We start from the raw sequence: 25,646 nt of genomic DNA on the forward strand, positions 1-25,646 counted from the left end.
AGGTGGAGGGTGTGAGGATGGGCCTTCCTGGGCAGTGGCCACCTGTTGGCACCTGCCCGAGGACCTGGTGCTCCGGCCTAGAGGGCACTGGTATGTGGGCCATGTCCAGGTGCCCTCTCGTGCCTGCCTCCCAACACTGTCAAGCACAGGGAACCCCCTGGGCCCTTGCTGCAGCTGTAAAGGACAGAGGCATGAACGTAAGGCTGGCCCCACTGCCCTGCCCAGCACCCCTGGGAGTGTCCCCAGAGCCCTTCTGTAATGCCAGCACGGGGCTGTTGCCTGCCATCACCCCCACAGGAGGGCATGGCGGGCATGGCTGGGGCCTGACCTCTGCAGAAGAGGGTGGGAGGCAGGTCTGGGCCTGTAGCATGCAGGGGCGTGCAGGTCTGGGGCGGGGGAGCTGCAGCTGGGAGGCCAAGGGTGGCCGAACCTGGAACGTGGAGACTTGGCAGTGCGGCCCTGCCCTGCCGCTCCTGAGGCTCTGACAGGCCCAGCCACGTCCCTCCACGCCTCCTGCCCTGCCCGCCTTGTGCTGGGGCCCCGGGAGCCTCTCTTTGTCTCTGTTCCTTGCCAGCTCCAGCTTGGCTGCTCTGGGGGAGCGCTGCTCAGTCCCCTGCACCCCAGGGACCCTGTTCTCTGCCCTCCTGCCCAGCCCCACCCAGGCCTGCTTGGGGGTTTCCATGCTCTGCTACCATTGCCAGCCACGCCTTGGTGTCCAGCCTGTGCTCTGGGCCAGCCCCTGTCCCACGCCGTCAGACACGCTGTCTGTGGGGTCTCTAGTCTCGGCTGGGCTTTGGACGCTGAGCCGACCCTGCATCTCTGGTTGACACCGTCCAGCCCCCTCTAGGCAGGTCCCGCAACCCTCTGGCTGCACGGTCCCCGGGAGAGGCTGCTCCTCGGCCCTGCTGCTGGAGCCCGCAGGCACCAGGCCTGGACTGCAGCTCTGACGTAGCATGTGGCATGTACACACTCAGGCCTGGACATGGGCTGCGTGGTGGGCGGTGCCCCAGTCTGCATGCAATGTACTTAGAAAAAAATGCATTTTGTTTCTTTGAAAGGCAGAGCTTCAGAGAACGCGGCAGACATAGAGATCTTCCATCTGCTGGTTCACTCCCAGTTGGTTACAACCACTGGAGCTGGGCCAGGCCTCAGCCAGGAGCCTGGAGCTTCCTCCAGGTCTCCCACTCAGGGCAGAGGCCCCAGCACGTGGGCCGTCCTCCACTGTTTTCCCAGGCCATTAGCAGGGAACTGGATGGGAAGTGGAGCAGCCGAGACTGGAGCTGATACCCATATGGGATCCTGGCGTTGCCTGTGGTAGCTTTACCCACCATGCCACCGTGCCAGCCGCTCTGCAGTGTCCTGGAGCCCAGGTGAGGCCCTGGCCTCTGTGGTGTGGCCCCTTGACCAGGGTGGTCCCTGCTGCCCACCCCTCCTCAGACATGCACCCCTTTCCCCAGCCACACTTCCTGTTTGCCCGCTGCCCCCTGGCAGCCATGGAGCTCACCCCGCCTCTGTAGCAGGTGTGGGCTGGCAGTAGACCCGCTCTAGAACGCAAACCCACCTGCTAGCACCTGACTTCTTCTGAGGGCCTCTGTCCCCCACTATGCCCACACTATACCCACAGCCAGATGGGCCTCTGGGTGCCATGGAGGGACCCCTGTGAGAGCAGTGTGGCCTCGGCCAGCCCATGGGAGATTGGACCCACACGGGGGGCAGGGTGTGCTCAGAATTCAAAGCTGAACCATGCTGGCCCTGGGAGCAGCTTCCCTGTCAAGGCGGGGGTGAAGCCAGGGCACCTGGACTCAGGTGCCCCCGCGCGGCGGCTCCAGCCCCAGCGTGCAGGGCCAGTGGTGAGACCGGCCACCCCGCATGCAGTTCCCACGATGCCGCCCTCCAGGAGAAGGGGACAGGGACATCTGACAGGATGTGGAGCCTCCTTGTCTCGTGAGAGATGGACTGAGGGCCACGTCCAGGTATGGCTCCTGTGTGCCCACGGGGGAGGCAGCAACACCAAGAAAGCCACAGGACCCGCCAGCAGGGAGAGCTGGCCCTTCCTCGGCGCCCAGCTGTGAACGGAGTGGGGTCATGGTCCCTGAGACCCCTCTGCTCCGCCTCCTGTGCTATGGCCAGGGGTCATGGGGCGGGATGGGGGTGGGGCACAGCGATCCCAGCCCTGACCCTGGGGCAGGGGAGAGGTGCAGCGCAGAGAGCAGGAGCTGAGAGAGCTAGCTGTGGGGAGAGGTGGGTGGTGGGGAGTCTGGAAGTGAGGAGAGGCAGGGAGCAGGGGAGGAAGAGCAGGGGGCGGGCAGGACGTGGGCTTCTCCGGAACCCCTGGCTGCGGGACAGGCTCCAGCGCAGCCCCCCAGGTGCCAGGCCCAGGGGGGGCTCCTGCACGGCTGACCACAGCTGTTCCTCCCCAGAGGGACAGGACCACATCCACACCCTGGCCCGGGAAGCCCCCCCTGCCTGGAACCATCAGATACCCAGGAATGGGCCCTGGAGCTCCCAGCCTCCTGGGGCCCGGGAGGGGCAGCGAATTAGCCCTGGAAGGCACCGCTCTGTCCTGGAGCAGGCCTGTGTCTAGGGCAGGCCTAATGGGAGGAACTGCCTGAGGTCAGGACACATCTCCGGGGCCTCCCTACTCCCCGTTCTGGTCAGGAAGGGGTCCACAGCGCCAGCCTGTGGCCTCCGGGGAAGAGGGGCTTCCATCCTCGTAGCCTGGTGCTTCTTGCAGGCACCCAGCCTTGCCGGAGGCTCCACGGGCAGAGCCCTGCGCTCCCGGTGGCCCCTGGGCGAGGCCTCTGCAGCCGCTCCCTTCCAGCCGTTCTGGGCAGCTCTCCCTAGGGCGGGGCCTCTTGATGTCCCGCTGGGCGGGCAGGGGTGGCCTGGCATCCTCCCCGGGCCCTTTGAAGCTGGGCTCTGCCCTGGGACTCCAGCCCTGCCTCAGGGCTCTGCGGCCAGCATGCCAATGTCCTTGCCTTTCTGGACCCCTATACCCTCGTCCCTAGACCCCTATGGAGGGCAGGGCACAGGGCGCCCATTGGTGCAGTCTGGGGGCTGACCAAGGCCCCGCTGGGTCTGACTGGCATGGAGTTTCAATTATGGAAACAGTCACAGCCACCAAGAGGGCAAGGGCTGGAGACCCAGAGTGGCCGTGTCCCCCAGGGATGTTGTGGGGCAGGTGTCGGTGACCCCGGCCAGGGGGCGGGGTTGCTGTGTGCCGGCCCCATCAGAGCTGCCGCTAGTGGCTGACAGGGGCAGGGAGCCCAGCCATAAACCCGTTTGTTCCCGAAGCAGAGAGGATAAAACGCGGGCCAATAAAGCCGGGTCGGATCCCGCTGCCTTATCGCTCCTGGGTGTCATAAACCTGTGGAGACGGTCTCTTTAGGGCCCCGATTGCCCGTGCCCCTGCCAGGGCCCAGCCCTGCCTCCCAGCCCGGGGCTGCTGGGCCCGTGGCACTGAGCTAGTCCTCGGCACCAGGAAACCCCCGCAACCGCAGGGAGGAGCCCGCAGCTTCTGCTGCCCTGGAGCCTGCTGGGAGAGGCTCCCTTGGGTGAGCTCCAGCAGGCTTACTGGCCAGGCTCCCCGTCTCTCCCCCACCAAGCCTTTCCCCAGAGGCCTCAAGCCCCCCAGAACCAGCTGGGGATGCGATGGGAACCCCAGAGGTCCAGGGAGCCCTTCTCACACCAGGTCCCTGCGCACACACCACTGCCGCCCTTCACACGTGTGCACGTGGGCCCGAGCTCCTGGGCCCCTGCACGCCCGAGGAGGCCCACTTCACCCAACCACGCCCGAGCACCCGGGACAGAGGCCCGCTTCACCCAACCACGCCCGAGCACCCGTGCAGAGCCACCAGGCCCTGCCCCACTGATGTACGGGGTGCCTGCAGGGCCAGCACCACCCCACACACTCACGGTGCTATCGGCAAGCACCCAGGACAGGCCTGGACTTCAGAGCCCCAGTGGGGGTGGGCAGGGAAGGCTTTGGGGACCTGTGAGAACTCAGCCAGACCTCAGAGGCCGCAGGGAGGTGGGCAAGCTCTGAGCATCCCAGGGCAGGCGCCCAAGCGGCCATGGCACAACTGCGTGTGTCCCCTCAGTGCGGGTGCTCGGCAGGATCCTGCGGTGGGACAGGCCCTGGACGCCGGGGACTGGGTGAATACGGGACCAAGTCGGGTGGTGGTGAGGTGTGGGTTCCAGGGTTAAGGCCTGGGGGTGGGAGGCACTGCCTACAGCATTGTCCAGCCAGGTTCAGCTTGGGGCAGGAGCCAGAGTTGGGCTGGAAAATGCATCTGTCAGTACAGTAGGACCTCACTGCCAGCTCCTACACACCCAAGGATCCAACCACGCACCCACCCATCCACACACCCACCCTTCACTCACCCCTGCTCACCTGCCCTGCCACCCCTCCTCCCGCTGGCCCCGGTGTGCCTCTGTCCACCAGCTTTCCATTCTCCCCTCACTTGCTGTCTGCACCGGTTCATGAACCCATCACTGCTTGCACCTGGCTTTGCGTGATCTGTGGGCACTATCTGCTGGTCTGTTCCCTGCTCACCCACCCAGCTCCCCTGCACCTCCTCACTGAAGTTGCCCCATGGCCTCTTGCCGGATCCTGACCTTCTGGGCCCAGAGGCCTCCATGCTGTGGCTGCGGGTGGGGGGTGGGTCACCGAGTGGGTGAGTGACAGTTTCTGAAGCCTCTGTGAACTCAGCCTCCGTCTCCCCCGTCCCCGTGCTGCTGGTCCCACACCCGGATGCTGCCTGCCCAGGCCCGTGGCTGGTGCTTCATGCCAGTGGGCACAGGTCAGAGAGGGATGGGGTAACGGGAAGAGGTATGTAGGGGTGAAGGCGCTGTCCGCAGACCAGGAGCCAGCTGCCCACACAAGGACCCCAAAGCTGTGGCTGTGGGCTGTAGTGCTAACCGGCAGCAGTGGGCTCATCCCCACTCCCATCTCAGGAGCGGACCCTCAGGCCCTTCCTTGCACACCCCAGCTGGGCTGCCCCAGCCCCGGGCTCGTTTTCTCCAGGGACCATGGCCACCTACTGCCCACCCAGGAGCTTTGCCAGATGCCAGGGCAGGGGAGGGCCAGGTGGCCTGGCAGGGGACTTGGCCCATCTTGGGAACAAAAGATCCTAAGGGGTCAGGTCACCTGGCCAACCAGAGGCTCCAGCAGGGGTTCCTGCTTGCAGAGGCCAGCGCCCAAGGCAAAGCATGGCTGCCACTGGGAGGCGCAGGCGTGGCCCCGGTGGGTGTGGGAAGAGGGGACGTGGCCGTGAGCCCCCAAGGGACCAGGGCACTCTGGGTGTGCCAGGAGAGGGGGCCATGGAGTCCCCTCCTCCCCTGCACGTCTGCAGCCCTGCCCCGGACTGTCCCCCAGGCAGATGCCACCTGCTGCCCTCCAGGTCCCACGGCCACCTTGGCTGACATGCAGGGTCAGCAGAGGGCCCTGTGCAAGGTAGAGCAAAGGGCACCTGCCTGAGCCCCCAGTGTCCCACGGCTGGCGCTGGGCAAGGCAGGGTCCCTGCCCCGTGGTGTAAGACTGCTCAGTGTGTGTACTTCCTGAAGGAGGGGATGAAGCCATGGTCCACGCTCCCCCTTGCTGACATGAGAGCAGGGAGCATGTGTGTGTAGCTGTAGGGGGACACCGTCTGACGTGTGTTCCGTGTGCACAGCTGTGCCCGCAGGATCCAGACCTCCAGGGCCAGGCTGAGGGGGTGTGGGGAACCTGAGGACCCTGCACCCCCAGGGGGCATCCCAGCAGGGATGGGGTGACTCCAGCCCTCCTGCCAGTGTCGGCACATCTGGGACCCTTTGTGCCCCTGTCACAGCCTGATGGAGACCCTCCCCACGGGCAGGTCCCCCAAACGGGGAGCGGGCGCCATCGTGTGGCCACGTGCCCACACTGCAGAGAGCCGGCGAGGACTTGGCTGTGCAGCCAAGGGTGAGCCTGCCAAGGGTGGCCGGGGTGTCTGGGGTGGCCGGGATGGCTGGGGTGGCCAGGGTGGCCGTGTGGCCGCTGTTCTCCCTGCTGCCAGCCCCTCTCCAGAGCAGCCGACCTGGGGGCCTAGCTCAGGACTAGCAGGTGGCCCGGGGTCGTGAGGGGGTGGCGCCGTCTGGCTGCCCTGCAGTGGGGTGTGCCGAGGGGGTGCTCCTGTAAGGTCCTGACTTGAGGTCCCACTGCACCCACCTCACTGAGCGACAGCCATGGGGTGGGGTGGGGGCATCAAGACCCCGGAGGACGGCTACTCCCACTTCAGTCACTTCCCCCAGGAGCTCAGGAACGCCCCCTCGGAGGACCTGCTGGCTCACCCAACCCCTGTGTCCCCTGGCAGGCCCCAGTCTCTCTCTCTCTCTCTCTCTCTCTCTCTCTCTCTCTCTCTCTCTCTCTCTCTCTCTCTCTCGTACCGCCATTGGCCACGAGGTGGGGCGAGTGCGCTCGGGCCCCAGCGGCTGGGGCTGAGGGGAAGCAGGTGCAAGCTGGGGCTCCAGGGGCCACGGAAACCTCCCGGGGTCCCTTCTTCCAGCCGGCTAAGGATCCTGCCCAGCCCCTATTGAAAGCCTGGAGTCCCCCACCCAGCTCCTCCCCCTGCCGCCGGCGGCCCAAGCCAGTACCCTGGGGCAGCCAATGTTCCCTGCTGGTGACACAGGCCAGGCCTGCACGCCCTGGCAAAACTGGTAGGCAGGGGCACATTGAGGGCAGCCTCTGTTGTCCACACTCCAACGTCAGGCGGCCTCTGTCTGGCTCCTGCAGCGGCCCAGGGAGTGGGGCGTCTGCCAGTCGGCTCCCCTGGAGAAAGCTGCTCAGTGGGCACCCCTTGGCCCACGCTGCCAACCCCACCTGACCTGACAGGGACCCCTTAACTCCCACAGCAGTAGGCAGCCCACCCCAGCCTCAGCCTGGGCCCCACTCCCGGAAGCAGCCACGTCCGAGATTTGGGATCCTTGGTTGATGCCTGTGCTCTCACTGTTGTTCTTGTTTTTCGGTTTGTTGATTTATTTGAAAGTCAGATTTAGAGAGAGAAAGAGAGGCAGAGATTTCCCATGTGCTGGTTCACTCCCCGAACGGCCACATGCCCAGAGCCAAGATCACACATCCCTGGGGCTGTGTGGTCAGGGCGGAAGACCCCATAGTCCCCGCGCATGGGGTGGGAGGCCAAGCTGCTGGCAGCTCTACCCCCGTCCCTGCCCCCCACCACACACCTGCGCCCCACACCAGGCCTTCCTGTACCCCAAGGCGCCAGTGCCAGGCCCTGTTTGGCTCTGTGCACACATGGGCTCTGCAATTAGCGCTGGTGTGTGTGCGTGCGTGCTGGGCGGCAGCTCGCTGTGCCTGCACGTGGCCCCAGGAGGCCTGGAGACCATGCTGCTCTAGGCTCCGGGTCACAGGCCGGAGGGGCAGTGTCCCCGGGACGGCTCGGCAGGCGACTGTCCAGGCCATCGCCCTGATCTGCTTCCTCAGCCTCTGATCGCTCGGCCCGGTAATGGGAGATAACGCGCCTTAATGGGTGATCAATGCCTGGGCAACGCTGCCCGAGGCGAGGAACAGGGAGACGCAGAGCTGGACGCCGCCGGCCGGCCAGTGGGCGGGCAGGCGCGGGAGGCCGAGTCACTTCCCAGTTAGGAGGGCAGCCAAGGGCAGCTGGTACCTGTAACTGGCTCCCGACTGTGCGACAGGAACACGGGACCCGGGCTGCCTTGCTGACCCAGGCCTCCGTAACCCAGGACAGGGAGCCAGCTGGCTGCCCAGCCCGGCCTTGGCATTGTGGGTCCCAGCGCCGGCCCGGCCAGGGTCTGAGGCCACGGCCACGCACAGCTCCTGGTCCCTTCCCTCCAGGGCCTTCTACATGCACTGCTCCTCTGTGGCCTGTACAGTACTGACCTCTGAGCCTGCTCTGTGGTGCTCCTCTGGAACCTCCTGTGGGTGACACCCCCAGGGTGTGTGCTCCAAGCTGGATTATACCCCAGCCCTGGCCGCCTGGGAGCGAGTCGGAACCCCCTGCCTGTTGGTGGTGGGGTCAGGACTCAGCTCCTTTGTTGAGCTGTGCCCATTGCTGCACGGTGGACACCTTGCTGCCCACTTTCGGCTGTGGGGGCGGAGCCTTGGTGGGACAGGGAAGGGGCTCCACCACACTGTGGGGCCAGCACCCCGAGTCCCCGTCCCCTCCCTGCCAGCTCTCTGCTCCTGGGTGACACACTAGACCCGCTCCTCCTCCCTCACTCTCCTCGGCTCCCACGACCCCCCAGGCCGAGCCCCACGCCTCCACAAGCCAGGAACACCTGGGGATAAGGCCACTCAGAAGGAGGCAGGTGGCAGAGGCTCCCCAGTTACAGGCAGGGGGATGAGGGTCAGGGAGCAAGCCCACAGCGCAGGAAGGAACGGGCTGTTGGGAGCCCTGCCTCCTGCCTTCAGGGCTCCAGGCTCTGATTGGCAGCAAGTGGGCAGGGTTTGTGGGTGTACCTGTCGCCTCAGGCCACGCCCAGCACAGCTTCCCGCCCAGGGAAGGCCTGGCAGATGAGGGGTGACGAGTGGGGCATCTGTGGTATGGTCTTGGAGGGGGCTCAGTGGCGCTATGCCTCCAAGCGTGTAGCGTAGGTTCACGCATGCACACACATGTATGTGGGCGTGTCCAGGGAGCTGTGGTGACCTGCACGCTGCCACATGGAGCTCACCCTTGGCCACCAAGAGCAGGGCCTGGGTGATCCCTGTCAGGGGTCCCCAGAGCAGCTGGAACCACAGCTACAGGGAGGGTGCAGGGGCTGGGAATCACCATGGGGACAGGCGCTGGGTGACGACACTGCCTGCCCCCAGCTCTGCTTTCTGCCAACACAACCTGGAAGGCAGCAGGTGGCACTTTGGCCCTGCCACCCACACAAGGTACCTGATGGAGTCCTTCACCCTGGCCCAGCCCCGCTGTTGCAAGCTCTTTGGGGAGGGTAAGCCAGCCATGGTGGGCCCTGACCGTCCTGGCTCACCTGGGCGAGAGGTGGGTTTGGACACGGAGCTGTGGGGTCCCACCACCCTCCTCCCACTGGCTGTGCTGGCCTGTTTCCCCTGCCTTCCAACTGCCTCTCCCCCTACCCCGGCCTGGGAGGTGGGGACCTCTCAGGGAACCAGAGGGCTAGGATGGGAGAGCCCCCCCGTGGAGCTAGGTAGGACCCCTGCTGTGCCGGCTGCGTTTATTAAAAATGAGCTTTGGATCTGGGCGGCTGGCCTAGGGTGCACCCAGCCCCGAGCGACTGGGAGCTGTGTAAATGTTACAGGTGCCGGGGCCGGCAGAGCCCGAAATGTCAGCTGGGGGCGGTCCGGGCGGGCCAAGGATCAGCCTGCCCCCCCACCTGCATCCGGGAGCTGCTCCAAGGGGAGTCTGGGGGCTCAGCTGGGTCCCCCACACAAAGAATGGGGGCAAATGGGGAAGGAGCAGGCCTGGCTGGGGTGAGACCCTCCCCCACCCCCTGGGGGGAAAGCTGCCGCTGCAGACCCCAGCTGGACCCTCACTCCTTGCAGGGGCTGCCCACCTCCTACCCCTGCCAAGCCTCAGTTCCCCTTCTCTGACAGGACTTGTGGGAGCTGGGCCTGGGTCTCCCCACCCGTAAGCTGAGCTCTGGGCTCTGGTCCTGTGGGAGCAGCGCCTGGTGCCTGGAGATGCGACAAAAGTGGGGGGGCACCCAGGCAAGGCCCAGGCCTGAGCTGCACAGCCTGGTCCCCCCGGGAAGCAGGGAAGCCAGGGCAGGGACAGGCACAGGAGTGGATGCTGGCAGGGGTCCCTCTTCCACCCTGGGGGAGGTGGCACGAGGACCCCTCCTCCCCGCTCCCCACCTGCCGCAGGGCGCCCTGTGTGTCCCTGGCTGTGCGTGAGGAGGGGCTGGGTGCAGACGGGCTGGGGAGGGGCACTCTCCCTTTAAGCCCGGCTGCAGCCGCAGGGCAGGTGACGCCCGAGCCGAGGGCCGAGCATACATGCTCTGCAATTATATGTGATTGCTGTCACAACCCAGGGCGTCTCACAGTGACTAACGAGAACCGAATGTCGCTTCCCGCTGGCTAATTTGTCGGGGGCTGTGGAGAGCGGGGGGGAGTGGGGGGTCACAGGCTGAGTCACCAGCCGTGGGGAGGCGGACTGCGAGCAACTGGGAGCACCTGACAGGACCCCAGGGCTGAGGGCTGAGGCCCATGTGGGCAGGAGTCAGGGACCCACCTGTGGCTGCCCACATGCACGCAGGTGCTGCTCCCACACACAGGTGTGTGGGCCTGTGACACACAACACGCCATGCACACACGGAACCGCGACACGCCATGCACACACGGAACCGCGACACGCCATGCACACACGGAACCGCGGCACGCCATGCACACACGGAACCCCGGCACGCCATGCACACACGCACACATACCCTCCTATAGGCGTTCTCTCTCACGCTGACCAAGGAAACCCACAGTAGGAGGTGCAGGAGCTGGAGCCCCCGCCCCGGGCTGAGGCCAGCGACCCCGACTGCAAGGGCGAGGGGAGAGTGAGTACAGATGGGGAGGGGCCCAGAGGGTGTCCCCAGGGGCAGCCTGGTCGAGGGGCAGTGGGTAGGGGACGGGACGGGGAGGCGAGCAGGTGCGGGTGTGGGTTGGGGCGGCTGCAGGGTGGATGAGCCACTGTGGCCTGACTCCAGAGAGCCCAATTATTCCTAAGTGTCCTGATCGACCAGCCCCACATCCACGCTGGCCGTCGCGCCTGCTCCATCCGATGGCCTCGTTAGGGCTAATTGCTCTGGCATTTGGGCCTGACAGGCGGGTGGCAGGGCTGCTTGGTTCTCTCGGGAGTGGAGGGAGGAGCCCTCCAGGGCTGCGACCCTGCTTAAGGCCTGTGACGTTCGTGCGGGGCGGGATGGGGGGCTCAGGCTCAGACCCCAGGGCAGGGTATGCCCACCTCCCAGGAGGCCCAGGTGACCATGGCCCTGAGGCCCCATGCCAGGGCCCTGGGAAGCCACAAGGAGAGTGAGGGGCGGCTGGCTGCTGTGCCTGACGTGGCCACATGTGCACTCTTGAGCTCGGATATGAGTTACACACGTGTGTCTCTGTGTTGTGTTCATGTATATACGTGTGTGTGCATGGCCTGCCCACGCATATTTGCCCATGAAGCTGCAGCGCCCATGGTCAGCGCTGGCTGATGACAACCACTTGCTCCAGCCAGCTGACTGGTGGTAACCTCAGACCCCCAGGCTACTCTGGACTGCTCACAGATTCCCAGGGTGCCGCTCAGAGCTGCTGGGCCCAGAGGGAGGGCCAGGGCAGTATTGCCTGGGTGTGGGCTGGCATCTAGGGGTGCGGGGGCTTGGTGTGAGTGGCAGCAGGGCCAGGCTCACACCCAATGCTCTGATTAGCACCCCTGCCCCCCCAGAGGCCTGTGGGAGGGCCTGGGATGCCCCAGTGGGCAAGGCTGGGGTGTAGGGGAGCAGCCTCAAAGCCAGGGGCTGAGCCCAGAACCTATACCTGCCAGAGCTGGAGGGTCAGGGAGGTCCCAGATGCACCAAAGCAGGATGGGACCTGCCAGGCCCCTGGGACAGGGGGACAGACCGAGAGCTGACAGAAGCAGGTGCAGCAGGCCGAAGGGTGCCCAGGGGTCCTCTGGCCTGGGGGCCACCTGCCTCAGGGAGTCAGGAAACTCAGCTCTGCCCAGCCTCCACACAGGCAGGACCAGCCGAGGCAGGAGAGCGAATTAAAAGACAATATTTGTATCGGGAAGACATTTGCTGAAAGGTTAAATCCACATCCTGCGGCTGCCGGGGCACTGCACAACCTGGGCAAACAGTAAAGCAGGCATGCAGAGGGCTGGGGGCTGCCTGGCTCAGGGGTCCCTGGCAGAACCCTGGAGGGCGAGTATGAAGCCCGCCAGGGCCTCCTAGTACCGCCCCAGGCTGGACACCTACTCTCCAGGCCAGGGTGTGCTGACCGAGCCCACGTCAGAGAGCTGCATGGGACCTCGCCGAGGCTGCTGGCTGAGAGATGGGGCGTCAGGCAGCAGGGCCTTAGCGCCCCAGCTGCCCGTCCTCCAGCACAAAGCCCAACAGGTGGGACCCCGTGGTGAGCAGGGAGCCAGCCCTGGGCCGTGCTGATCAGAGGGCTGGGCAGCGAGGCATAGGACCCCCTTGCTGCTAGCTTGTTTAGCTTAGGGGATGGTCCCAGAGGCTGTTGTCAGGGGTGGAGGGCTCTCTGGAAAGAAGGGGCAGGTCCCCAGGAAATCTGGGAGATTCTGGAAGCTGAGGCCACCAGTGACCTGCCAAAAGGGCCTTGCCAGCTGGGCTGCGGCTGGCAGGACAGCATGCGCAGGCTTGGAGCAGCCTTCGGGGTGGGCAGCCTCTGGAAAGGAGGGTGTAGGTGGGGGCTCGGTCCCCCAGAGGGGAGAGATCGTGGGAGGGGAGGCTGTGGTGCTGCTCTCGGGCCCCACCCAGCCATGCTCAGGGGGCTGCAGAGACACCTCCTCAGTAACCGGCCCGGGCCTGGCTTTTCCGGTTCACCGCAGGTCCCTTGGAGCCCTCCTGGGGAGCTAGGCACCAGTGCCTTGTGTAGGGGACGGCAGTCAGGCCCAAAGGACGTGAGGAAGCTTTTGGAAGAGCAAAGCCCTCAGCAGCTGAGGCTGAGCCCGGGCCCCTCCCCCGGGGTGTGTGGTCGAGGGGACCTGCATGTCCCCAGCCCCTGGCTGGGGCTGACGCAGACGGCTGCAATTAGATTTAATGGGAGGATGGAGTCCTCTCCCGGCATCTGGGGCTCGTTCCACGCCCACCCCCGCCTCCCTCAGGCACAGCGGCAGGAGCTGGGTGGGAGCGGGCGGGCGGCGGGGGGGCAGGAGGGCCCTGACGTCAGCTCAGCCTATAAGAGGCGACCGGCCCAAGGTCTGAGGACAGGAGCCTGGGACCACCCACCACACCATGCCCACCCCGGACGCTGCTGCTGCCGCCCCCCAGGCCCGGGGCTTCCGCAGGGCCGTGTCCGAACTGGACGCCAAGCAGGTGGAGGCTGTGATGGTAAGGGGGCAGGTGGAGGCCACCCCGGAATGGCCAGGCTTGCCGTGGGCACCCCGTGCACAGGCAGGTTCATCCAGCCGGAGCCGAGGGTGGGGCTGGCCCGGGCCCCTATCTCCGGGGATCGGAGTGCCCTGGTGCACCCCTCACCACAGGCCTCCCTGCTCCCAGCTGCCAGGATGGGCAGGGAGGGCACGCCCCACCCCGGCCATCCTCTACACAGCAGCTATTCACAGGGAGTGGGGGCGTCCTGGCCAGCGGGCTCCTCCACGCAGAAGAGTAACCCTACATCTGGATAGCCCACCACTCCTCAACTCACAGCAGGGGTCTTCGGCTCCATCTCACTCCTCCCTTCTGGAGAAACCACCACCAGCTGCAGTGCCTCCCAAAGCCACTGGAAGCCTCCCCACCAGCTGGGACTGAGGCCATCCATAAGACCCCCACACCATCATCAGGGACAGGGGCGTGGGGCGTGGTGGAGGAGGACTCCCTGGGACAGCTGGGGTCTGCATCCTGGCCGAGGGTGGGCCTGAGGCAAAGCTGTGGTGACTGCAGGGCCGAGTCCCTCACAGCGGACGGGTCAGACAGCTGGCACCTGTGCCAGGTGCCCTGCCCCTGCCTGCCTAGGGCGCTGACAGGCAGGTGGGGAGAGGAGGCGTCCAGCAGCTGTCCAGCCCACCCCATCCCTGTCCTCACAGTCCCCGCGGTTCGTGGGCCGGCGGCAGAGTCTCATAGAGGATGCTCGGAAGGAGCGACAGGCGGCGGCGGCGTCCGCCTCAGAGCCCGGGGGTGCCCTGGAGGCCGCGGCAGTGGCCCACAAGGATGGGAAGGCGGCAGTAACCCTGCTCTTCTCGTTGAGGGACGCCAGGCCCTCGCTGTCCCGGGCAGTGAAGGTGTTTGAGGTGAGGGTGCTGGGAGCGTCCCATGCGTGTGTGTGTGTGTGTGTGCAGGGCTCGGTGTGTGCTGGACCATGTGAGGTGTGTGTGTGTGTGTGTGTGCAGGGCTCGGTGTGTGCTGGACCATGTGCTGTTGAGGGGGCGTCCATGGGCTGTTCTTGCCCCTGCGCCTGCCACATCCATCACAGTGCAGGGTGGCTGAGTACACCCCACGTTGCCCTGTGCCGCCTGTCCCTGGCTCAGGTGAGTGCTGTGTTAGCTGCTGTGGCCACACTGCCCTTGGGCCACGGACCGGCTTCCAGAAGAAGCTCCAAATGACATTAGCACCAGGCCAGACGGCTGTGCTGCCCCAGGGCCTGTTGCTAGGAGACCTGGGGATGTGGAAGGGACGTGGATGGGACATGGACTCCTTATAACTTTGGAAGCCAAGGGCTATGTGAACAGAGGTTGGGGGATGGCACTGTAGGAGCTATGGACAGGGCCCGGGGGTCTGGGTGGCAGGTGCCAGTGTAGGAGCTATGGACAGGGCCCAGGGACCTGGGGGTCAGCGTGGCAGGTGCCAGTGTAGGAGCTATGGACAGGGCCTGGAGGTCGGGGTGGCAAGTACCAGTGTAGGAGCTATGGACAGGGCCTGGGGGTCGGGGTGGCAGGTGCCAGTGTAGGAGCTATGGACAGGGCCTGGGGGTCGGGGTGGCAGGTGCCAATGTAGGAGCTATGGACAGGGCCTGGGGATCAGGGGTCAGGGGTCGGGGGTGGCAGATAGCAGCTATGCACACGGCATGTGCAGTGACAGACATCAAACTGAGCCCAGTTGCATTGCATTAGACACCCCAGGGTCAGTGCCGGGCGACACCGTGCTGTCCCGTGAGACCGGGAGGGGTGGGTGCACGGCCCGCCGTGGATGGCACCCCCAGTCACCACCTGAGCTCTCTTGCCTTCCCGCGCCCAGTCCCAGGAGAGCCCCTGGGGAACAGCCAGCGCCGCCCAGGAGGTAGGTTAGAGTGGCCGCCACAAGGACACACAGCTTGTCAATTGCAGGCACCAGCCTGGCCAGGCAGGGCCAGGGTCCTGCGTGTGGCCTGCCGTTGTCAGCTGACCACATATGTCCTCCTCTGGCCCTGCCCCCACCCCCACATCTTCCTCCTCCTCACTTCTGCTTCCTGTCCCCGCCCCCCCAGACATTTGAGGCCAAGATCCAACACCTGGAGACACGGCCGCGGACGGGCAGTCCCCACTTGGAATACTTCGTGCGCTGCCAGGTGCCCGGCGGGGACCTGGCCGCCCTGCTCAGCTCTTTGCGCCGGGTGGCCGAGGACGTGCGCAGCCCCGGAGCCGACAAGGGTGAGGCTGCCCCTCGGCTCGTCCCCGCAGCCCGGAGCCCCCCCGCCCCGGCCCCACATCCTGACTCGGCCCGTCCTGTCCTCCCTCAAGTCCCCTGGTTCCCAAGGAGAGTGTCTGAGCTGGATCAGTGTCACCACCTGGTCACCAAGTTCGATCCTGACCTGGATTTGGACCACCCGGTGAGATGGCACCCCAGGGCTGACCTTACCCACTGGCCTGCTGCCCACCTCACAGCGTGTGGGGGACAGTGAGTGTGGGCTGGGCAGGCTGCCGCCCCCTGACTGACCGCGGCCCCCGTGCCCCCACCCAGGGCTTCTCGGACCAAGCCTACCGCCAACGCAGGAAGCTGATTGCCGACATAGCCTTCCAGTACAAGCAGTAAGACCCCGCTGTGCCCAGGCCTGGGGGGCAGAGGGGAGGCCTGCTGGGCCCCAGAATCCCGGCTCCAATGCAGTATGCACCTGCCTCAGCTGGGCCCCCATGGCACACCGCAGCGCACCCTGACCTGTGTCAGCTGCCCATGGCACACCACAGCGCACCCTGACCCGTCCTCAGCCCAGAGCCTCTGCCCAGCCAGACCCTCTCCCCACCCCTCCTGCCATGGGCCATCCCAGCTCCCAGGTGCCTGACCTCTGACCCCTCCGCAGCGGGAACCCCATCCCCCGTGTGGAATACACGGCCGAGGAGACTGCTACCTGGTAAGCGTCCAGGGCCAAGGGGGCACAGGGCGGGGCAGGAGCTGAGGGCGGTGGACCCCAAGTCAGACCCAATCCAGGTCCAAGAGGCTCGGAATGCAGGGGTCCAAGGGACCTGGGGGCGGGGCCTCGGGGCTGAGCCCTGGGACCCACGCAGGGACTGGCAGGGACTGTGCGGTCCACAGGAAGGAGGTGTACAGCCGGCTGCGGGGCCTGTACACCACGCACGCCTGCCGCGAGTACCTGCAGGCCCTGGAGCTGCTGGAGCGCTGCAGCGGGTACCGCGAGGACAGCATCCCGCAGCTGGAGGACGTGTCCCGCTTCTTGAAGGGTGCGGGGCGCAGGGGGAGCGGGGCTGGGCCGGCGTGGGGCGGCGCTGGGGGTCCTGACCAAGAGGCCCCCCACAGAGCGCACGGGCTTCCAGCTGCGGCCGGTGGCGGGCCTGCTCTCGGCCAGGGACTTCCTGGCCAGCCTGGCCTTCCGAGTGTTCCAGTGCACCCAGTACATCCGCCACTCCTCCTCGCCCATGCACTCGCCTGAACCGTGAGTGCCCTGTGCAGGCCTCGGCCAAGGGCACAGCCAGGGGCAGCAGGATGGGGGCTGCGCCAGGAGGGTGGTGGCTGGATGGGCACCCTGGCCTCAGCTCTGCTCCCCGCAGGGACTGTTGCCACGAGCTGCTGGGGCACGTGCCCATGCTGGCTGACCGCACCTTTGCACAGTTCTCCCAGGTGTGTCCGGGGGTCCCTGAGGGGTGGGCGGGGGCTGGGGCGTCTGGATGGACCCGGAGGGACAGGGAATCCCACGGCCTGGGCTTCCACCTGCTGGCTGCTCCAGGAATAGCGGCTCCTGGACTCGGCTGTCCCGCAGGGGTCTCAGGCCCCCGGCACCCTCACTTGGACGCTGTGGCCCTCACCCCTCCGTGTCTCCCCACAGGACATCGGCCTGGCGTCCCTGGGGGCTTCAGATGAAGCAATCGAGAAGCTGTCCACGGTGGGTCCCTTTCCCTGGGGTCCCCTGGGCTGTGTGTGAGCAGCTGTCCCCCCACCCACACCCTGTGATGCCAACGGCCATGCCCACAGCTGTACTGGTTCACGGTGGAGTTCGGGCTGTGCAAACAGAATGGCGAGCTCAAGGCCTATGGCGCGGGGCTGCTGTCCTCCTACGGGGAGTTGCTGGTGAGGCCCCGGGCTTGGGGGGACCTGGGAGGCAGGCCCGGGCCACGTGCATTGTGTGCCTGGCCTCTGCCGTCAGCATTCGCTTTCTGAGGAGCCCGAGATCCGGGCCTTCGACCCCGACGCGGCTGCTGTGCAGCCGTACCAGGACCAGACCTACCAGCCAGTCTACTTTGTGTCGGAGAGCTTTGGGGACGCCAAGGACAAGCTCAGGTGGGCAGAGGCTTCCGGCTGCCAGCCTGTCACCAGCTGCCTGGTTCCTGCCCCAAACAGGACCTGGGAGGGTGTGGGGGGGGGTGGCTCGCAGAGCTGGGCTTTTGCAGCCTGCTGAGCTCTGAGGGTGGGGAGCTGGGAGGGGATGAGCATGGAACGGGCTCCCCAGGACTGGGCCCCTGGGGTACGGCGGCCTTCTAAGCAGCCTTGGAAGGTGGCGACGTGCCTCTGGGGTGCACAGGGCTGGGGGCGGGCTCCCACACCATGCTGGAAGGTTTGCTGGAGGCGGGTTGAGATTCCCGAAGCCAGGCAGAGGAGGGCACTTGGACAAGGTCATGTTGCCTGCTGCATGTCCTGGAGAAGGCCCCAGCCTCCGGCCCATCCGGGCAGTCGGAACTTGGCAGTGGTGGGGAAGCGAATGGGACGCTTGGTGCCTCCCACAGTGCCACTGAGGCCCGCCTCTGCTGCTCCCCAACCCCACCCCAGGAGCTATGCCTCCCGCATCCAGCGTCCCTTCTCCGTGAAGTTCGACCCCTACACGCTGGCCATCGATGTGCTGGACACGCCCCAGGCCATCTGCCGCTCCCTGGAGGGCGTCCAGGATGAGCTGCACACGCTGGCCCAGGCGCTGAGTGCCCTGGGCTAGGTGCCCAGTCTGCGGGCCCCGCCCCCTGGCCCGCCCCGCACCAGCCCTGCCCAGCTCAGCCTGGGGTCCCTGCCCTGCCCCGAGCCCACCCCACCTGGGAGCTCTGCCTTGCCTGGGATCCCCAGCCCTGCCAAGCCTAGTTTGGGGTCCCTGCCACCCCCTCACCTGGAACTCCAGCCTTGCAGATGGGCTTGGTCAAGGAGTCCCTGCCCCCCAGTCTGATTGTACCAAGCCCCACCCTCTTGTCAGAGCCTCAATTCTTTGTCCTGCTGCCCCCTGGGGTCTTAGGCGTCCCCACCCCTCCCACCCCTCCCCTACTGCTGCCACCCTTCACATCAATAAAAGTCTGTGAGTGCCCGGCTGTGTGTCTCCCTTGTCCCTCCCGGTCTCACCCCGGGGCAAGGGGGCCTCCCTCAGGTCAGAGGTGCTGGTTGGATCACCTCGCCCTGAGCAAAGAGGGCACCTACGCACTTCCTACTGTGTGCGCAGGTCAGAAGGGGTCAGCTGTGACGAGCAGGTGGGTGCATGGTGGCCGGATGGGCTGGCAGGCCTGGCTCCAGGTGAGGTGGGCTTGGCCAGCCCCTGCGCCTGTTGGCTTCTCGGGGCTAGAGGCGCCTCGTGCCTCGTGCCCCGGCAGCTTGGGGAGGGGTCAGACACTGAAGGAAGCCCACAGCCCATGCCTGGTGTCAGCCTGGGCAGGCGGCTGCCGGGCTCCATGGGCCAGGGGAGAAGAGGCAGCTGCGAGGGGCCTGCTGGGGGCACCCCTGCTTCTGGTCCCACTGGCAAGAGGGCGCTCCGGGTGGGCCTTTCTGCCTCCACCCTTATTGCTTGGGCCTCTGAGCCTGTGTCAGGAGCTGAGGCATGTCACCACGGGTCTTGGGGGCGTGCCCGGCCGTGGGGTCTGGGTAGATGTGGAGACGAGTGGGGGCCCGCCAACCACATGCAGAGGGTCAGAGACTGGGCTGCCAGGCCCCTGGGCAGTGGGCAGGAAGGAGCGTCTTGTCTCATGGCCCCCCTCTTTGCCCGGGGCCACGCATGGCGCCTTCCAGGCAGGAACCAGGGCCACGTGCTAGTGGGCTGATGTGAACAACCAGTGAGGCGTGGTGACCAGGGCAGGAGGGCGGCCCCCAGCTGCAAGCAGATCACCTCTGCCGGCAAGCCCTTCATCAGGACCCTGACGGCCCCCGGCCGGGCCCGGCTGTGACGGCAGCAATGACCAGCATTGGGGAAATGGGCCAGAAACTGCAGCCTCAGCCGGGCCGGCCATCTGCCGACACCCCCCAGAGCCCTGATGGGCTAGAGCCGGGGGCCCGGGCTATATAGAGCCCCGAGCACCCAGCGGTGCCAGCCCTGCGGGACCTGCTGCATTCCAAGGTGACCAGCAGGCAGGTCGGTGCCCTCTGGGCAGCCCGGGCTGGGGGCATGGGGGCCGGGGGTGTTGGGGGCGCTCCTCGCCTCAACTCCACCTATCCTCAGATTCATCACCTTGTCAGTATGGCTCTCTGGACGCGCCTGCTGCCCCTGCTGGCTCTGCTCATCGTCTGGGGACCGGACCCTGCCCAGGCCTTCGTCAACCAGCACCTGTGCGGCTCTCACCTGGTGGAGGCGCTGTACCTGGTGTGCGGCGAGCGTGGCTTCTTCTACATACCCAAGGCCCGCCGGGATGTGGACGAGCTGCAGGGTGAGCCTGGGCGCCTCTTCACACACCAGGGCCGTGTGTGTGTGCACCCTGCATACTCACACACACACACGTCCTGGGAGGACATGTGTCCTTTGGGGACCAGGCTACCAGGCCCTGGTTGTGGGGGCGGGCAGGGCCCAGCCCCGTACTCACACACACACGTCCTGGGAGGACATGTGTCCTTTGGAGACCAGGCCACCAGGCCCTGGTTGTGGGGGCGGAGCCCCATACCGAGCCCCTGTCCTGCTCTCTTGGCCACAACAGGGCCGGCGGAGCTGGCCCTACAGAAGCGGGGCATCGTGGAACAGTGCTGCTCCAGTATCTGCTCGCTCTACCAGTTAGAGAACTACTGCAACTAGCCCCGCCCCGGAGCCCCGCTCTGCCCCGGAGCCCCGAGCCCCGCTCTGCCCCGGACCCCCGAGCCCCGCTCTGCCCCGGACCCCCGAGCCCCGCTCTGCCCCGGACCTCCAGCCCCACACCCCACGCCCCCTTGTCCCCAATAAACTCTTCCATCAGCCACTGCGTGCACTCTGTCCTCTGTTGCGGTCCCCGTGGGTGCTGCCCGTCCGCCGCCTTCTGTGAACTCCGGGCCCCTCCTGGCTGACAGCTGCCCGTCTGCCGGCAGGGCCAGACCTCGCGGCCCCTGGTGTCGCAGCGGCCAGGCTGTGGGCAGCAGCTGGGAGCTGACTCTCCTGGCCCCAGGGCAGCTCTGGTGGGAAGAGAACATTCTGGTGGCTTTCTCACTTGGTGCCTGCTGGGGGCTCCCATGTCGCTGGCAGGGTGTGTTGGGGGGGGCAGGATGAGTCGGGAGACTGTGAGGCTGACGCTACAAGTGGCGACACCTGTCACCCCAGACCCATTAAGCCAAGAGGCCTGGCCAGAAGGAAGCTCCCACCCCTGGCTCGTTGCTGGTCAGCCCTGCACCCACAGGCCCCGGGACACAGCTGCCACCGTGGGCTGGCTCTGGGCTCCCACAGGAGACCTTCCTTCATGGGCACCCGGCTTGGAATCACCCGAGAGGCAGACAAGGACCCAGAGGTCAGTGGGTGGCCCTGGCCGCCCCAGGAGCTGGCCAGCCCCTGCTGGAAGCTCTCCCGGGTAGAGCACAGGGCCGCCCGGTGCAGGGCCACCTCTGATCCCTCCTGGCCACTGCTGCCCATGTGTCCATGGGGCACCCCCACGTACAGGAGGGGCTGTGGGCCCCAAGCAGACTCCGCCCTGCACTGGACCCGGAAGGGGAGGGAAGCAGGCAGCCGAGCCCAGCGACCTCCGCGCATGGGAACAGCCGGCAGGCCCTGTTTGCACGGGTAGAGGCAGGGGGCTGAGATATGTGAGTACGCGGCCCCTGGGGGCTGGGGCAGGAAGTAGGCAGCCATGGGGTGACAGGCACATGGCCTTCATGGGGTACGGGTGGGAGTGCCCTGCGCCTGGGCTGGTGGGCTGTCCCAGCCTTTTGGGCCGCACATTGCAGGTCCTGGGTAGGCAGGGGGCCCCAGACAGTCACTCGAGTGGCCGCAGCATTGGCCTGGGCGTCTGGGGCCCACGGCCAGTCATGGTGGCAGGCTCTGTTTGCCCTACCCCCAAGTCAGTGGGGGAAGGGGAGGGGAGAGGGCCAAGCTCCCAGCCACACCGGCAAGCCCCACTCACTCCTGAGCCACACCTGCCGGGGAGCCTCACAGCGGCTCAGCAGCGCCCAGCCTGCCTCCGGCCGGTCACTTTGACCTTGGAGACTGTGACCACGTCTCCCCATTCCTGTTGGGTCTCAGTCCTCCCGAGGTGTCACCCAGGGCAGCGTGCTCACTTGTCACAAGCCAGGGGCCAGGCCAACTTCCCATGAGCCTGCTCACACTCCTGGTCCTGAACCAGGCAGGACACCTGGTGGCCCTGGGTCCCTCGGTTGTGTGTCCAGGACAGCCGCCTCCAGGCTGGCTCCCAGGAGTGCATGTGCTGTTGGCACAGACGCTCTGGCACCTGCAACCAGCCCCTGAGCGCTATTTGCCCTCTCTGGTCATCAGCAAATATTTACTGTCCTCAAGGCCTGAGCAGCAGGCCCCGAGTGGCATGAGACATCGGTGTAGGAGGACATGGTGGGGGTAGCCCCTTGCCCCATCGGGTGTGGCCCAGACTGAGGGAGCCATCTATGGCCCAGGTTGGCTCCTGGACAAGGTGGCCGTGGGCATAGGTGAGGCCCACTGCGGGTCTGGCTGAGGGTCCCCAGGACCCCTGGGCACGGCTGCCTGGACCCCTAGGCTGTAGTTTCTGGGGGAGGTGACTAAGAGCAGCCATTCACAGACATGGCCAGCAGAGGGCGGCAGAGTCTCACATTTGGAGCTCTGGCTGCGAGCAAATCCAGCAGGCTCTGGCTGCCCGGACCCCGGGCACACCGGCCGCTGCGCCCCTCAGTCCCCACACCAGGGACCCCTGGGCCGGCCCAAGCCAGCCTCTCACCAGCCAGGCCTCTCAAGCCAGGACTCGGCGGTGCCACAGGATAAAGTGCTTGGTCTCTAATCGGTTGAAGTCTGTAGCTGGTGTCCTGTCCGGGATCACAGCCCAGCAGACCCGGTGGGAGGTGGGACATGGGGCTTGTCCCTGGCCCCGATAGGAGCCGCAGGGGCCACCCTAGCTGACCAGCCAAGCCCCGACTCATGGAGACGGAGTGTTTGCGGGCTGGTGATCTGGGCCTTTGAGGTGTACCCTTCCCGTGCCTGCTGAGGCCCATCTCGCCTGGGATGCCCTCCAAATTGCCACCACCTGTCGCTCTCTGGGGCCCCCGTGTCTGGCCCCACAGACCCTGACAAGGCCTCCAGGGCTGCCTCCAAGCTGAGCCCCGGGCTGGGGAGTCACATGGCCAGAGCCTGTGACTGACTCAGACCGTGTCCCTCTGGCCGGGCAGCCCGAACCTTCCAACTGTCCAGAGGACATGTCCACTCCCGACCCCCTGCTGGGCCGGAGGAAGGCAAATCCCCAGTCCGGGGAAGCAGGGGCTGGAGGGACAGGGTGGGGGCAGCTGCACTGCCTGTTGGAACCAAAGGCAGAGGCTGGGGCGAGAGCGGGCAGGCAGCCTGCCTGGACGAAGTGTCCCAAGCCTGCCGGACGCAGTGGCTAGAGAGTGGCCTCTGCAGACTGTGCAGGTCGGGCATCGCCTGTGCCAGGGACAGCAGCCAGCCAGACAAGGCCCGCCCCTTCCTGTCCTTCCCGCCCTTTTCCCGGGCAGAGGAGGCGAGCCTGAGGTCAGTAGGGCCACTTTGGTTGACGCAGGCTGAAGGCTGGAGGCTCCACTGCCCGCTCTCCACCCAACACACCTGCCTCCCCAGGACAGGCTCCAAGGCCGGCTCACCGCTTCCAGCCATGCCCCTGCCCCTGGCCATCCAGAGGCCTACAGGGGGGCAGGCCGAGAGTGGGGAGCTTTCCCCCAGATCCGCCCCAACCTGGGGAGCCCACAGCCTGTCCCAGGCCAGGAGGGACAGTTCACAGAGGTGCCCTCCACAGTCAAGTCCACCTGAGGCGGAGGTGGGAGGGGCATGTGCCATGTGCCTCGATCTCAGGAAGCAGGTGCGCCCCTCCTGTGGGCGTGGCCTGCAGATACCCTAGGGGCACCCCATGGCAGGAACAAGGAAGGGTTAAATCAGCCTTGAGGGTGGTTATTCCAGCTGCTGCTGCCTGCCCGGCTGGCCAGGCTGTCCAGCTTGGCTAACCCAGGCCACACCCAGAAGAGGTGGCTGCAATTCCACAAGAAGCCACCAGGTGTCAGGTTCGGGCCAGATTCGGAAATCTCCGCTCACCAGGTGGGATTTGGGAACCGTGCCCCGGGAACACGGCTCCGTCCCCTCCCCATGCTATGGAGGGGTCCTGGGGACCCCCGCACTATGCCCCAGGGTCTCTCAGGAGCGTGTCGACCTTACTGGGATGCAAATAAGAAGACAGGTCCCCGCTGGGGTCGCATCTGTGTCTGTGGGACACACCCAGCACCCCAAATTCCTGGGTCAGGAAAAGATTAAAAAGAAAAGATAGAGGCTCCCCCGTCCCCACTCCGCAGCTCTGAAATGCCAAGAGACAGGTAGACGAGGTCTCAGATCCAGCTGACAGGGAGCAGAGTGTGCCCTCCCCAGTGGCCTCCCGAACTGTAGGGAGAGTGTCCCCACCCTGCGCCCACGGCGACCCCAACTCGGCACCGGAGACCAAGTTGGTCCGTGGTCATTTCAGAAATGGCCACCAGGTGTCAGCATGAGGCTGCTTCAGCAGCCAAGAGGCCTGCTTGGCCTTGGGGACTTGTGGGCCTACCTAGGTCTTGGAGTCCCGAGCTCCTCCAGCCCCGGGGCAGCTGCAAACATGCCTCCAGGACAGGGTGCCCTTGTGGCCTTGGGAGAAGGAGAGTTTTGCCAGCTAAGCACCCAGTTTCTATGCCTGGAGGCTATGTGCCTCCCATCCCCACCCACACATGCCCGGTCACTGCCCCCCCGCCTCTCGCCCTGCCTCAGTGGCTCAGTGAGTTGTACAAATCCTACAAATGTGTTGAGTCTGGCCCTGCTAAGAATCAGAGGCAGGACTCAACATTTAACAAGTCTACAGCAAGCCAATTAAAAAACTAATAATTGTTTATTTGAAAGGCAGAGTTACTGAAAGAAAAGGCCCGCCTCCACTTGCTGGATTACTCCACAGATGGACACAGTGGGCAAAAGAGCCGGGACCTCCACCCGGGTCTCCCACACAGGGTTCCAGGGGACTTGGCTGCAGCCCCAGGTGTATCAGCAGGAGATGGGCCAGAAGCAGCACAGCTGGGACTTGAGCCACCATTCCCATGGGATGCTGGTGTCACAGGCGGTGCTTAGCACACCGCACCACCATACCATTCTCTGGGTTAACTCCGTGACCTGCTAGTGAGTCTGTGAATATCCAAATGGCCCTTGCAAACAAACAGGCTCCCCACTCGTGGCTCAAACCCTCGGGGTCCCGAGATGCTGATGCAACAATGTGGGGCTGCACCAAAGGCTGCACCAGAGGTGCAGTCGGGCCCAGGGAGTCCCCCTTTGTAGAGTGCCCCCCAAGTCTGCAGGAGCTTACTCTGGGGGCCATGGGCAGTTCCTGTGTCAGGGAATCACACCTTCACACCCCCCAGCCACCTGTCACTAGGGCTGGCCTGGCCAAGTTATCCCAAGGCAACTGTGCAGTGGACAGCAGGGCTCAGTAGAAGCTGCAAGTCACGGAGCCCCAAGGCCAGCTAGAGCACCATGAGAGAAAACTGGCTTCACCCGGTAACCATGGGTTGCCCTATACCAAGTCCCTCCAGGTCCCAGGGCTGAGGCGGCATCTGCACCTTCCCGCATCCCTCTCCCCCAAAAGCCTTGTGGGGGTCCCCTGACCCTCTCACACTGAGGGAGACTGCTCTGAGTCACCCGCACCCTCTGCACCAGACAGATATAGGTCCCCCTCCAGTTGTGCTCCGTTCTACAGTGGCCACCTGACCCCTTAAATTAAGAACAGGGGACCAAGCAAGTGAGCTGGGCTAGGCACCTGCACACATACAAGCGGGGTGCTGGGGTCAGGGGAGTTGGGGTGCTGGGCTCCCTGGGAAGTGGCCCTGTCTTTGCTTTCTGTCCCCTCTGCTCCCCCTGCAGGCTAGAGAAAGAAGTTTCCACTTTTGGGTAGGATTTAGTCCTGCCTGGCAGTACCTGTCCCTGTGCCCTCCCTGGCCCCTGGCAGTGCTGTCCTTGTGCCTTCGTGGCAGGCCATACCATGCCTACAAGGCTGGGAACCCACCCAGTCATGCTACCCCTCAATAGCTGGTATGACCAATTGCCTCAGTGTCCTGAGTACTCAGCCCCCCCACAGCATGCAGGGGGTCAGGGCTGGCGTGGCTGGTGAGTAGGGGCTCCCTGCTGGACACCCTGACGTGAAATATGGCGACTGTAACCATTTTGAACCATCTGCATGCTGTCAGAAACTTTAAAAATGACTTTTTCTGCTTTTTCTCGAACCCGGGTTTTTTTCCCTCCTTAG

At 65.6% G+C, this 25,646-nt stretch overlaps 3 protein-coding genes across 5 annotated transcripts in view; 2 read left to right on the top strand and 1 right to left on the bottom strand.

Annotated features, from left to right (window-relative positions):
- Positions 1–25,646, bottom strand: part of MRPL23 (mitochondrial ribosomal protein L23) — a 262,071-nt gene that overhangs the window by 143,071 nt on the left and 93,354 nt on the right. The window lies entirely within an intron of this gene.
- TH (tyrosine hydroxylase) lies at positions 1,859–18,001 on the top strand. 2 transcript variants are annotated; one of them, XM_058662663.1, is made up of 13 exons: positions 1,859–1,973; positions 13,704–13,907; positions 15,080–15,242; positions 15,333–15,421; positions 15,553–15,620; positions 15,890–15,940; positions 16,123–16,268; positions 16,345–16,480; positions 16,596–16,665; positions 16,871–16,927; positions 17,017–17,112; positions 17,189–17,322; positions 17,809–18,001. In XM_058662663.1, exons 1-13 carry the CDS (start codon positions 1,884–1,886, stop codon positions 17,966–17,968), a joined length of 1,464 nt encoding a protein of 487 aa, XP_058518646.1. In that variant the 5' UTR covers positions 1,859–1,883; the 3' UTR covers positions 17,969–18,001. The 2 variants fall into 2 exon arrangements, with proteins under 2 accessions (XP_058518646.1, XP_058518645.1); XM_058662662.1 differs by lacking the exon at positions 1,859–1,973 and adding an exon at positions 12,777–13,008.
- INS (insulin) lies at positions 19,463–20,008 on the top strand. Of its 2 annotated transcripts, none has more exons than XM_058662677.1 (2): positions 19,463–19,684; positions 19,925–20,008. In XM_058662677.1, the coding sequence occupies exons 1-2, from the start codon at positions 19,463–19,465 to the stop codon at positions 20,006–20,008; spliced, it is 306 nt and encodes a 101-aa protein (XP_058518660.1). The 2 variants fall into 2 exon arrangements, with proteins under 2 accessions (XP_058518660.1, XP_058518662.1); XM_058662679.1 differs by having other exon boundaries at positions 19,463–19,641; positions 19,885–20,008.

This window comes from Ochotona princeps, chromosome 4, assembly GCF_030435755.1.
Source record: "Ochotona princeps isolate mOchPri1 chromosome 4, mOchPri1.hap1, whole genome shotgun sequence".
Lineage (NCBI taxonomy): Eukaryota > Metazoa > Chordata > Mammalia > Lagomorpha > Ochotonidae > Ochotona > Ochotona princeps.

What these genes read in the sequence shown, in the direction of transcription:
- TH (XM_058662662.1), top strand. Translation starts at nt 12,913, where the DNA reads ATGCCCACCCCGGACGCTGCTGCTGCCGCCCCCCAGGCCCGGGGCTTC. An exon ending in AGCAGGTGGAGGCTGTGATG is followed by an intron (nt 13,009 to 13,703) that starts GTAAGGGGGCAG and finishes CTGTCCTCACAG; the next exon opens with TCCCCGCGGTTCGTGGGCCG. An exon ending in GGGCAGTGAAGGTGTTTGAG is followed by an intron (nt 13,908 to 15,079) that starts GTGAGGGTGCTG and finishes CCGCCCCCCCAG; the next exon opens with ACATTTGAGGCCAAGATCCA.
- INS (XM_058662677.1), top strand. Translation starts at nt 19,463, where the DNA reads ATGGCTCTCTGGACGCGCCTGCTGCCCCTGCTGGCTCTGCTCATCGTC. An exon ending in TCTTCACACACCAGGGCCGT is followed by an intron (nt 19,685 to 19,924) that starts GTGTGTGTGCAC and finishes GGGCCGGCGGAG; the next exon opens with CTGGCCCTACAGAAGCGGGG.